General features: G+C 50.4%; 1 protein-coding gene across 1 annotated transcript in view; it reads left to right on the top strand.

Annotated features, from left to right (window-relative positions):
- Positions 1–253: 253 nt before the first annotated feature.
- The window catches only part of LOC107121345 (CUGBP Elav-like family member 4), a 126,586-nt gene continuing 114,265 nt past the window's right edge, over positions 254–12,574 (top strand). The window contains exons 1-2 of the mRNA XM_015424258.1: positions 254–680; positions 9,429–9,557. Of these exons, the coding sequence (XP_015279744.1) occupies positions 254–680; positions 9,429–9,557 (556 nt within the window). The remainder of the gene's footprint in view (positions 681–9,428; positions 9,558–12,574) is intronic.

Here is a 12,574-nt window from a genome sequence, read left to right as displayed (position 1 = left end):
AGCAGGCATCAAAGCAGGCACGAGAAATGCAGCAGGCAGTTGTATTTCCCACACAAAGTGTTTCAGCAAGCATCAAAGCAAGGAACATGCCTCCCAGGCAAAAATTGCGTGTTTCGACAAATTCTTCTTCAGGCAGACATATTTTCCTGGAACCAAAGCTCTCGATCTTAACTGTGCATAAGTCAACCATTCTCGAGAAGCCTTCTTTATATCTCTCCTATATAATAAAGCAGTAAGACGCAAACTTCACGCAATGCGCCCCTACAGTGTTTGGACGGCTCGGCTGTCCGTCAGCGGCGTGGCCACGTCCCATTTGCCACGGCGTCTGAGTCCCACCTCAGACGCAGCTTCGCGTTCCTGGGGGCTGGAGGCGACAGGCGGCTGTGCCGGGCGCCGCCCTAAGCCCGGAGCCTGTGGACGATGTTCCCGGGGGCTGGAGGTGACGGGCGGCTGCGACGGGCGGTCGACTCAGACCGCCGGCCGCCTGCGTCACGCCGGAGATGGAGGACGCAAGCGCTGGCAGCCGCCTGGGGCGCGCTGGAGACGGGGAGGAGACGAGGGGGCCCGGAGGTTACGAGCGGCTGCGACGGGCGACGGCCGGACGGCTGCGTCATGGCGGACACGGAGCGCTCGCGACCAGGCACGTTCCCCCAAGTGCCTGCCTCCGACAGGCGGCTGGGGCACGGAGGAGAGGGGGAGGAGGCAGAGGGGGGCTAGCAGCCCGTTGCATCGCCCTTCATATATATATATATATATATCCTTCTCAGGAAGGATGGTGCCAGAGCAAACTAATTTATACAGGGCTCGGTCCTAGGCCCGGTGTTGTTCAATGTTTTTATAAATGACCTGGAGGAAGACATAGAGGGGATGCTTATCAGATTTGCAGATGAAGTTAGGTGGGGTTGCTAATTCTGAAGAAGACAGAGTCAGGATTCAAAATGATCTAGATAGGCTAGAACAGTGGGCTGAGACAAATAAAATGAATTTCAATAGAGATAGGTGCAAAGTCCTACACTTAGGTAGAAGAAATCAAAGGCACAGATATAGAATGGGAGGGACTTGGCTTGACAGCAGCTCATGTGAAAGGGATCTAGGTATTCTGGTGGATCACAAGCTAAACATGAGCCTGCAGTGCGATGTGGCTGTGAAGAAAGCTAATGCAACCTTAGGATCCATTAACAGAAGCATTGTGTCCAGATCACCGCTCTATTCTGCTACGGTCAGGCCTCACCTGGAGTCCTGTGTCCAGTTTTGGGCACCACATTTTAGGAAGGATGTTGACAAGCTGGAGCGTGTCCAGAAGAGGGCAACCAGGATGGTGAGAGGGTTGGAATCCAAGTCTTACGAGGAAAGGCTGAAAGAGTTGGGTATGTTTAGCCTGGGAAAGAGAAGGCTTAGAGGGGACATGATTGCAGTCTTTGCTTAGTTTCTGCGGGACTTGCAAGGTCCCTTCCAACTCTAACATTCTATGATTCTATGATCATTCGCACCGTGCATTAATAAATCTGGAATAATTACTACTCCCTGGCTGTGTGTCACTTTGTCTGGGTAGCAGTGTGTGCGAACAAGATTTTGGGGTATGGGTGGACCGAAAGTTAAATATGAGCAGCCAGTGTGATGCAGTGACAAAAAAGTCTAATGCGATCTTGGGGTGTATCAACAGAGGCATAACCTCCAAATCACAAGAAGCCATAGTACCAGCTTGTACCTGAATAAAACTTGGTCTTAAAGGTGCCACCGGACTGTTTTGGGCCTTACCTGGCTGCTTCTTGCTTTGACTGAGGACTGCTGGGAGCAGGGGGTGGGGCTTGTTGCATGTACCTGCCCCCTGGGCTCTTTACTGCCGGAGCTCCGCTCCTGTGCGCTCCTGCAGGAAATGACCCCTGCTTGTCAGAGATGTTCTAGGCCGATCCTGAACTGAGCAGGGGTTTGGACTAGATGGCCTGTCTGGACCCTTCCAACTCCATGATTCTGTGATCCTAATGTGGACTCCTTTCTTCTGTCTCTAGCTGTTACTTCGTTATTCTGGGAGGGCTCCATTTCCCTCCTCCCCCTTGCTCTCGGTTCTGTACACATGCCAGGATTATAGGAGAAGCGGATAGCCATCTATATGATAATGCAGATGTACACCTAGATGATTTTTGCTCTCGCCCCTTGTGATTCGGGCCCCCTTTGTGTCACTGGTCTGGTGGAGTAGCCAGACCCGATCGTCTTCTGGCCCTTCGGCTGCATTCATTGGCGCTTCTCGGCTCGGGCCCCCCCCCTCTGCCTTTTGCCGCTCACGTGCGGTGGCGCCCTGTTCTCCCAACTCGTCTGACACCTCAGCTTCACAACTTCTCATCCAAACAGAACATTTAAATACAAATAGAACGAGGAATAATTTAACCCCAGTTTGCACCAGGGAAGGTGCCAGGGCTTCCTATAAACACCAGGAGCAAGGTTTGAAAACACCGCATATTGAAGCTGACAGGTTTATGTGTGCAGCTGGCGGCCGGCATTACCCCCCAAAAATAAAAAAAACCAGGCCAATGCAATGAACCAAATATGCTAGGAGGCTGCCTGGAGACAGAGTTGCCAGCCTCCAGGTGTGGCCTGGAGAACCCCCAGAACAATAACTAATCTCCAGACTACAGAACTCCATTTCCCTAGAGAAAGAAGTAGAGATTGGATTCATACCCCGCCCTTCACTACCCAGAGGAGTCTCAGAGCGGCTTACACACTCCTTTCCCTTCCTCTCCCCACAACAGACACCCTGTGAGGGAGGTGGGGCTGAGAGAGCTCTCTCAAGAACTGCCCTTGAGAGAACAGCTCTGAGAAAATTTGTGACTGACCTGAGGTCACACCAGCAGGTGCATGTGGAGGAGGAGTGGGGAATCAAACCCGATTCTCCCAGATCGGAGTCCGTACCCCTAACCACTACACCAAACTGGTTCTCAAATTAATATACTATAACATGACAGAAACTGCTGTTTTTCAAGAACAGCTCTGACAGAAGGGCTCTTTTTGTAGCAGGGACTCCTTTGCATATTAGGCGACACACCCCTAATGTAGCCAATCCTCCAAAAGCTTACAGTAGCCCCTGTAAGAAGAGCTCTGTAAGCTCTTGGAGGATTGGCTACATTAGGGGTGTGTCGCCTAATATGCAAAGGAGTTCCTGCTACAAAAAGAGCCCAGGCCAGCCTGCCCAAGGTCATCCAGCAGGTGCAAGTGGAGGAGTGGGGAATCAAACCCGGTTCTTCCAGATGAGAGTCCACACACTTAACTACTACACCAGAAAATGGCTGCTTTGGATGATGGACTGTATGGAGTTATACCTCACGCCAGGGGTCATTTTGTAGACAAACAGGTGCAGGAGCTCATTAGCATAACTCATTAGCATATGCCACACCCCCTGACATCACCGGAAGTGTGTCAGAAGGCAACACCCACCTCTCAGGCTCCACTGGATTGTTCTGGATTGCTAGCTATGGGGGGGGGACGTGCAGATCTGTCCTCACAGAGAAGGGAGAGCTTGTACCTGAATAAAAGGTGCCACTGGACTGTTTTGGGACGGGGGACGGGGGCTCTGCAGCTTACCTGGCTGCTTCTTGCTCTGACTGAGGGCTGCCGGGAGCAGGGGGTGGGGCTTGTTGCATGTGCCCGCCCCCTGGGCTCTTTACTGCCGGAGCTCTGCTCCTGTGTGGTCCTGCAGGAAATGACCCCTGCCTCACGCTCCAAACAACCCCACCTACCCAGGCTCCAACCCCAAACCTCCTGGAATTTCCCAGCTTGAAATTGGCAACCCTGACACTGAGGGAGAGGACATCATGGGCCTGGTTGTTTAGTTGATATGCATATATATGTATGTATTTGTTCATAAACTATATAAAATATAAAGTTAATATGGGGGGGAACCATCTTTGGCCACCATAATGTCATTCTTCAGTTTAAAAGAACTCCCTTGAACCATCAGTGTTTGGGTTGAACCACAACACTTAAAATATATATGCTTTTACTCTCGTGCTAGGCAGACATCTTTTTGCGTATCCCCATTGAAAACATAAAAGCCCAGGGATAAATAAGAATTGACCATCTGGTTCCCCAGCCCGTCTGAGTTTAGCAGCCTGTCTTATCAGAGAGGGTTCATGTGCGCATTCCTTCATTTATTATAAAACAAGCCTAGAGAATTTATTTATTGACAAGAATTTATTCAAATTGGTTACATCTGTTCTGTAAATGTCTCCAGAGGAAGGAGGGGTGGACGACTCATTGCTCATGAACGTTTACATAGTGTTTAATGAAGTGTAACTTAAGCATTTAGGTGTCATGTGGGAAGAGGAGTCTTGTATGCATAGTGGAAAGGGTGTTTTTTTAAAAAAATAAAAGTCTACATAGTGTGACTGTAGAATCATAGAATCATAGAATGTTAGAGATGGAAGGGACCTTGCAGGTCATCTAGTCCAACACCCTGCACTATGCAGGAGCATAGCCGAAAGATAGCCCTACACGCTCCAAACAACCCCACCTACCCAGGCTCCAACCCCAAACCTCCTGGAATTTCTCAGCTTGAAATTGGCAACCCTGACACTGAGCGAGAGGACATCGTGCAGTTCTGGTCACCACACCTTAAAAAGGATATTATAGCTTTGGAAAAAGTGCAGAAAAGGGCAACTCGAATGATAAAAGGGTTGGAACACTTTCCCCATGAGGAAAGGTTAAAGCGCTTAGGGCTCTTTAGCTTGGAGAAAAGACGACTGACGGGTGACATGATTGAGGTTCACAAGATTATGCATGGGAAAGAGCAGGTAGAGAAAGAGGTACTTTTCTCCCTCTCTCACAATACAAGAACTCGTGGGCACTCAAGGAAATTGCTGAGCGGTCGGGTTAGAACGGATAAAAGGAAGTACTTCTTCACCCAAAGAGTGATTAACACTTGGAATTCACTGCCACAGGAAGTGGTGGCGGCTACAAGCATAGACGGCTTCAAGAGGGAATTAGATCAGCATATGGAGCAGAGATCCATCAGTGGATATTAGCCACAAGGTATAGATAGGGGCTCTGGGGCAAGTGATGCTCTGTCTTCTTGGTGCTTTGGGGGGTCAACAGTGGGAGGGCTTCTAATGTCCTGGCCCCACTGGTGGACCTCCTGATGGCACTTGGTATTTTTGGCCACTGTGTGACAGAGTGTTGGACTAGATGGGCCTTTGGCCTGATCCAACATTGGCATCTCTTATGTTCTTAACATACCCGAAAGATGTAAAACTTGGATAGATCCAGCTGGGTAGCCATGCAACAGAACAAAGTTTGCCAAGTCAGCCTCAGGGTGGCTTACAAAAAACAATTTTAGAACATTAAAACACAAGATTAGATAAAACCGTAACAGTGCGATTATAAGCCAACAGCGTAAAGTTTGAGTCCAGGGGCACCTTTCAGCCCAACAAAGTTTTATTCTGGGTATAAGCTTTTGTGTGTATGCAGACTTCTGTTGTGCACATGAAAGTTTATACCTGTAATAAAACTTGGGCCCCGGTCACATGGGCCAGATAACGCGGGGGGGAAGGCGTGGCTGTTCGCCCTGGAGCAAAATAAAGCGCGGTAGCCCGATCACACGGTCTCCCGAGTCTCCGTGCTTCGGCTGTTAGCTGGTGATCACATGGTGATGCTGCAGCGTGGCAAAGAAGCGCGTGGCGCGATCGCACAAGCGTTTCGTGTTTGTGCGCATGCGCTTACGAAAAACATCCAGTTTGTGACAGGACGTGGATGGGCGCCTGATGCCATAGGATACTAGCCTTCCCGCGATCAGACACCCGCCTGTGCTGCGTGTTTTCCGGATACTAGTGCACTTTCCTTGGTACTTTTTAACTCCGCATCTTTGGCGGGATGCCACGGGTTGGCCACGGGCGCGCTACGCTTCCCAGATGTTGCTGTGTGATCGTGCCCCGAAAATCCGCCCGACATTCGTGCCTTTCGTGCGGCAAAATCTCCGTGTGACTGGGGCCTTGGTTGGTCTTAAAGGTGCCACTTGGACTCAAACGTTCTGTAAAACTTGGAGAAGGTGTGAAACAGGGTTGGGAGTCTGACCCACAGATCGAGCAGTCAACAAGACTTGCAAAGAAGATGCTTTCTGTATATTATGGTCACAAGCACTACCATTGGATCTTCCTCGAGAAATCATAGAGTAGTACAAAAGCTCTCTTGCTCATAAAGTGCTTTACAGAAAGTCATGAAAGAGAATACATTCAGATAGGGCGCTGATCTCAAAAAGTATTCCGGCTCAAATATGCTGCTATATATAATATAATCCGGAGGCGACGTTGATTATGTATTTTTACACTAGGTTTTTTTCTTATGATTTGAAGGAATTTGTTTCTTGTATTGTGTTGCAGTGCTTGTGACCATAATATACAGAAAGCATCTTCTTTGCAAGTCTTGTTGATGGCTCGATCTGTGGGTCAGATTCTCACGACTGTTTTCTTTACATTTCTTCCCTGATTAGGTCGTGATCAGTGTTCCCTCTAAGCTGAGTTAGTGTGAGCTAGCTCACAGTTTTTTTAGTCTCTGGCTCACACATTTTTGTCTTAGCTCAGGGAGGATGGCTCCAGAGCCAACTAATTTATGCAGTAGCCAAATTGCTCGCTCACAGCTTTAATGCCAGTAGCTCACAAAGCAGAATAATTGCTCACGAGACTCCACAGCTTAGAGGGAACATTGGCTCGTGATTGTCCACATTTGTCTCGTGAAACAGGGGTGGCTGGATTTTCTGTTCTCTGCAGCCCCCCGTTCTTCAAATGGGAGGTTCAGGGCTAAATATCTATTTTGCCAGGCAGTGAGACACCCTTCCTTAGCAGACAGACGTTGAAATAAAGTTAGTGCCACCTGGCAATGATCTGCCTACTTGTGGAGCGCCCAGGCTCCGATACAGCCACGAGCTGCTGGCATAACATGCAAATAAGTGAGCGTGGTGTAATTAGAATGTTAGGCTTGGAGACCCGGGTTCGAATGCCCACTCTGCAAGGCAGGGAAGATTGCTTGGTGTCATTGGGACAGTCACACCTTTCCAGCCTAACCTACCTCGCAGGCAGTGTTCCCTCTAAGCTGAGTTAGTGTGAGCTAGCGCAGTTTTTTAGCCTCCGACTCACCCATTTTTGTCTTCGCTCGGGAAGGACGGCTCCAGAGCAAACTAATTCATGCAGTAGCCAAATCGCCCGCTCACAACTTTAATGCCAGTAGCTCACAAAGCGGAGTTTCTGCTCACAAGAGTCCACAGTTTAGAGGGAGCATTGCTGACAGGGCCGTTACGAGGATACAATTGAGGAGAGGGGAACAACATAAGCCGCTTCGGGTTTCTGTTGGGAAGAAAGGCAGGGTGCGGGTGAAGTCCTTTAAATAAAACGAACCTCAAGCGGTGCGGTAACAATCATGGGAGGAATAGCCCTACGGGCTCATCCTTATTACCGATTTTAACTGGTTTAACCAGGGCTATTTTGGGGCAGGAACGCACAGGAACGGAGTTCCAGCTGGCTCCCAAGCTGGCCACGCCCAGCAGGAACTCATTAGCATAACAGGCCACACCCAACAGCAGAAACTCATGAGGATTGGCTACATTAGGGGTGTGTGGCCTAACATGCAAAGGGTTCCTGCTACAAAAAAAGGCCCTGGGTTTTGACGACAAACAAGGTAAACAGAATAACAAGCAAGAGGTGGGTGTGGCTAGATGACCACACTTCTGGTAACATGGGGGTGCGGCCTAATGTGCTAATGAGCTGTGTTGTCAGAGGTGTGGACCAATAGGCTAATGAGTTCCTGCTGTTGGGTATGGCCTATTATGCTAATGAGTTCCTGCTGGGCTTTTTTTACAGAAGGAGCCCTGGGTTTAACATTCCCTCGTTTTGGAAACTACTCGGAATGGTCGTTTCTGCAAGGGACACTGGGGATCTCCTGTAGTCATGTCACAGGTGGGCCCTGGAGATCTCCCGGAATGATAACTTATCTCCAGACGACAATGATCAGGTCCCCTGGGAAAAGATGGCCACTTTGGAGGGTGGACTCTGTGGCATGATCACTTGCTGAAGTCACTCCCCTCCCCAATCTCCCCCCTAAGTCTCCAGTAATTTCCTATCCAGACTTGGCAACCATGCTCAGGATCCTACTGGAGGAACCTGGGAATATCAAAGAAGAAGAAGAAGAGATGGGATTTATACCCCGCCGTTCACTACCCGAAGGAGTCTCAGAGCGTCTTACAAATTCCTTTCCCTGAGAGAACTTGTGACTGACCCAAGGTCACACCAGCAGCTGCATGTGGAGGAGTGGGGAATCAAACCCAGTTCTCCCAGATCGGAGTCCACGCTCCTAACCACGACACCAAACTGGTTCTCAAAGTGATATACTATACCATTTAAGTTCAGAGACAGCGTGGTCTAGTGCTTAAAGTGTCACATTAGGATCTGGGAGACCCAGGTTCGAATCCCTACTCTGCCGTGGACGCTCGCTGGGTGACCTCAGGCCAGTCACATACATTCAGCCTGACCTACCTCACAGGGTTGTTGTGAGGATAAAATGGAGGAGAGGGGGATGATGTAAGCCACTTTGGGTTCATTAGGGGAGAATGGCGGGATGTAAATAAATAAAAAAGTGATGGCTGCAGGCAGAGACAGCGTGGTCTAGTGCTTAAAGTGTCACATTAGGATCTGGGAGACCCAGGTTCGAATCCCTACTCTGCCGTGGAAGCTCGCTGGGTGACCTCAGGCCAGTCACATACATTCAGCCTGACCTACCTCACAGGGTTGTTGTGAGGATAAAAGGGAGGACAGGGGGGTGATGTAAGCCACTTTGGGTTCATTGAGGGAGAAAGGCGGGATGTAAATACATTTTTAAAAACTGGTTGGCCCTCACGTGAGACAGAATGCTGGACTAGATGGACCAGTGATCTGATCCAGCACGGCTCTTCACATGTTCTTATGAAGGTTCTGTGCCTTGCTGTTGGACCTTCAGAGGACCTGGTTGGCCTCTGTGTGAGACAGGATGCTGGACTAGATGGACTGTTGGTTTGATCCAGCAGGACTCTTCTTATGGTCTTCTCAGGGGAAGGCCTCCGCCTCTCTGCCCTGTTGATGGCCCTCCAGAGGAACTGGTTGGCCACTGCATGAGACAGGATACTGGACTAGATGGACCACCAGTCTGATCCAGCAGGCCTCTTCTTACGTTCCTAAAACATGCCTGAGTCCCACCACCTTTCAAACCGGATTTCCTTACAAGTGAAAGTGTTCACACCACCGAAGAGTAGGAAAGCGGAAACCACTTTGCGGCTGCTTCTCGGCTCACCGATTTATCCACAGTCCCTGGAGACGTGGCCCTCCCAAAACTTGCCCCAGCAGCTGCTGCTCTACTGAGTCTGTTCTGCTTTCCCATTCCTTCTGAAATATGGTAAGCATCTCTTTATTTTGTTCCAGAAGACAGAAAACTCTTTGTGGGCATGCTCAACAAGCAGCAGTCGGAAGACGATGTGCGCAGGCTATTTGAGGCCTTCGGGAACATCGAGGAGTGCACGATCCTTCGAGGCCCGGATGGCAACAGCAAAGGTAAGCCCGGCAGGTAGGGATGCCGGCCTCCAGGCGGGACCTGGGGATCCCCCCCGGAACCAGTGTTCCCTCTAAGCTGAGTTAGCGTGAGCTAGCTCACAGTTTTTTTAGCCTCCGGCTCACACATTTTTTGTCTTAGCTCAGGAAGGAGGGCTCCAGAGCAATGCTCCCTTTAAGCTGCGGAGTCTTGTGAGCAAAAATTCTACTTTGTGAGCTGCTGGCATTAAAGTTGTGAGCGAACGATTTGGCTGCCGCATGAATTAGTTTGCTCTGGAGCCGTCCTTCCTGACCGGAGACAAAAAGGTGTGAGCCGGAGGCTAAAAAACTGTGCGCTAGCTCACGCTAACTCAGCTTAGAGGCAACACGGCTCCAGAGCAAACTAATTCATGCGGCAGCCAAATCGTTCGCTCACAACTTTAATGCCAGCAGCTCACAAAGTAGAATTTCTGCTCACAAGACACAACAGTTTAGAGGGAGTGCTACCCAGAACTATAGCTCATCTTCAGGCTACAGAGATCAGTTCCCCTGGAGAAAATATCTGCTTTGGAGGGGAGACACTGTGACATGACACCCCACTGAGGTCCCTGTCCTCCCCAGGCTCCACCCCCAAATCTCCAGGAATTTCTGAACTTGAATCCGGCAACCCTACCCCCTACCCCCTACCCTCGAACAAGGGCGGCTCAGTAGTAGGGTTGGGAGGTCTGGGTTGGAAAATACCTGGAGTCTTTGGGGGTGGATCCAGGAGGGGGCAGGGTTTGGGGAGGGGAGAGGCCACGCCACGGTACCATGCCATAGAGTCCACCCTTCAAAGCAGCCATTTTCTCCAGGGGAGTTCCAGCCACAAATGGACCACAGGGACTCAACCAAGGTTGCACCCCACCAATGTTCACTGTGCAACTCTGATCCTAGTCCGATTACAGCCCACGAATTTGCTTCTTCTTCTTTTTTAATTTCTTTATTTAATGTCATGCAGTGCTGCTGCTGCTGCTGATTCCAACAATTGCCATGTGACTAGAGATGTCGAGAAAATACAAGGTTAATCCTGAGCGGGAGACGTAGAGCATGGGCTCCAAGTAGAAAGCGACCTGACGAAGCACTGAGGGGAACAGATTGTTTACCGGAGAAATCTGTAGTCGCATGGCGATTGTTGGAAGCAGCAGCTGCACTGCATGACGTTAAGTAAAGACACAAAAAAAGAGGAAGAAGCAAATTTGTGGGCTGTAACTGGACTAGAACCCTTTTCTCCAGGGGAGCTGGTCTCTGTCTGCTGGAGATCCGTTGCAGAAGCGGGAGATCTCCCGGCCCCGCCTGGAGGCTGGCAACCCTACTCAGTAGATAAGACTCTTCACTGGGAGAGTGGTTGGGTTGGGAAATTCCTGGGGGTTTGGGGGTGGGCCGTAGGGAGGCGGGGCTTTGCGGAGGGACACCAATGGGGTGTAACGCCCTCCAGCCCGCCCTCCGAAGCAGCCATTCTTCTCCAGAGGAATGGAGCTCTGTTGCCTAGAGATCAGTTCTAATCCCAGGAGATCTGCAGGCCCCACCCAGAGGCTAGCGACCCTGTTGGGCAGCCGTGCTAAGGTTGCCGACCTCCGGTGGGACCAGGAGATCTCCCGCTATTGTCAGCCAGCTGCCATGGAGTTCTGTGTGACATTGTATGCTCCCAGCTTATGCTCATTCCCCCCCCAGCCGAGCACTGGCTTGTAGTTCCTTTGGCTTTTGCTGTGCTCATTAGGTACATTCCTTTCCCTCTCAGTTAGGGCTGCTTTGGAACTTAGATAACGCTCAAGGTTGACTGGTGGAAGATGGGAGGCGTTTTGGGTTTGCTTTGATTATAATGAGCTAGGGCTTGAGAAGCGAAATAATGTTTATGGTTAGAACCGTTTGTTCCCAGGGGTTTTGGGCGCCTATTTTACCTGTTTCCCCGCACGCGGGAATTGGACCCATTGGCCACGGTTTGGTATGAATTTGTATATTATCTTGCACCCCGGGGTTAGTCTCCATTCTTAACAATCCTTGTGTTCCTGTTTCACCATTGCTTTAATAAATGCTACTTTGCTACAAACGTGGATTTATTTGAATGCCTGGAGGATCGGACAGCTATGACATTTGCTCTCCGGACTACAGAGATCAATTCCCCGGGAGAAAAGGGCCGCTTTGGAAGGCGGACTCTATGGCATTGTAGCCCGCGGAGGCCCCTCCCCTCCCCCAAACCACACCTTCTCCAGGCTCCGCCCCCCCCCAAATCTCCGGGTATTTCTGCACCCCGAGCTGGCAACCCTAACCCCATTCCCTGACCCATATCATGCTGTGATGTCTATTTTGAGCAGAGGTTTGGGTTGGGAAATACCTGGAGATTTTGGGGGTGGAGCCAGGGGAAAGGTGGAGTTTGGGGAGGGGAGGGACTTCAGCAGGGTACGAGGCCATACAGTCCACACTCCGAAGTGACCATCTTCTGCAGGGGAACTGATCTCCACCCAGAGATCTCTAGGCAGAACTGCCTAGATTTCACTGCCACGGGAGGTGGCGGCGGCTACAAGCATGGACGGGCTTCAAGAGGGAATTAGATAAGCATATGGAGCAGAGGTCCATAAGTGGCTATTAGCCACAAGGAATAGAGAGGAACTCTCAGCCTGGGTCAAGGGATGTTGTGTATTCTTGGTGCTTGGTGGGGGTCAACAGTGGGAGGGCTCCTAGTGTCCTGGCCCCACTGCTGGACCTCCTGATGGCACCTGGTATTTCTGGCCACTGTGTGACAGAGTGTTGGACTGGATGGGCCATTGGCCTGATCCAGCATTGGCTTCTCTTGTGTTTTTATAAGAGGCAATTGGATAAGCATATGGAGCAGAGGTCCATCGGTGGCTATTAGCCACAAGGAATAGAGAGGGACTCTCGGTCTGGATCAAGTGATGATCTGTGTTCTTGGTGCTTGGTGGGGGGCAACAGTGGGAGAGCTTCTAGTGTCCTGGCCCCACTGTTGGACCTCCTGATGGCACCTGGTATTGTTGGCCACTGTGTGA

This window comes from Gekko japonicus, unplaced genomic scaffold (genome assembly GCF_001447785.1).
Source record: "Gekko japonicus isolate JY-2015 unplaced genomic scaffold, Gekko_japonicus_V1.1 scaffold2062, whole genome shotgun sequence".
NCBI classification, from domain to species: Eukaryota; Metazoa; Chordata; class Lepidosauria; order Squamata; family Gekkonidae; genus Gekko; species Gekko japonicus.
Note: the sequence above shows the minus strand (reverse complement) of the source record. Positions and strands in the feature narration are given on the sequence as shown.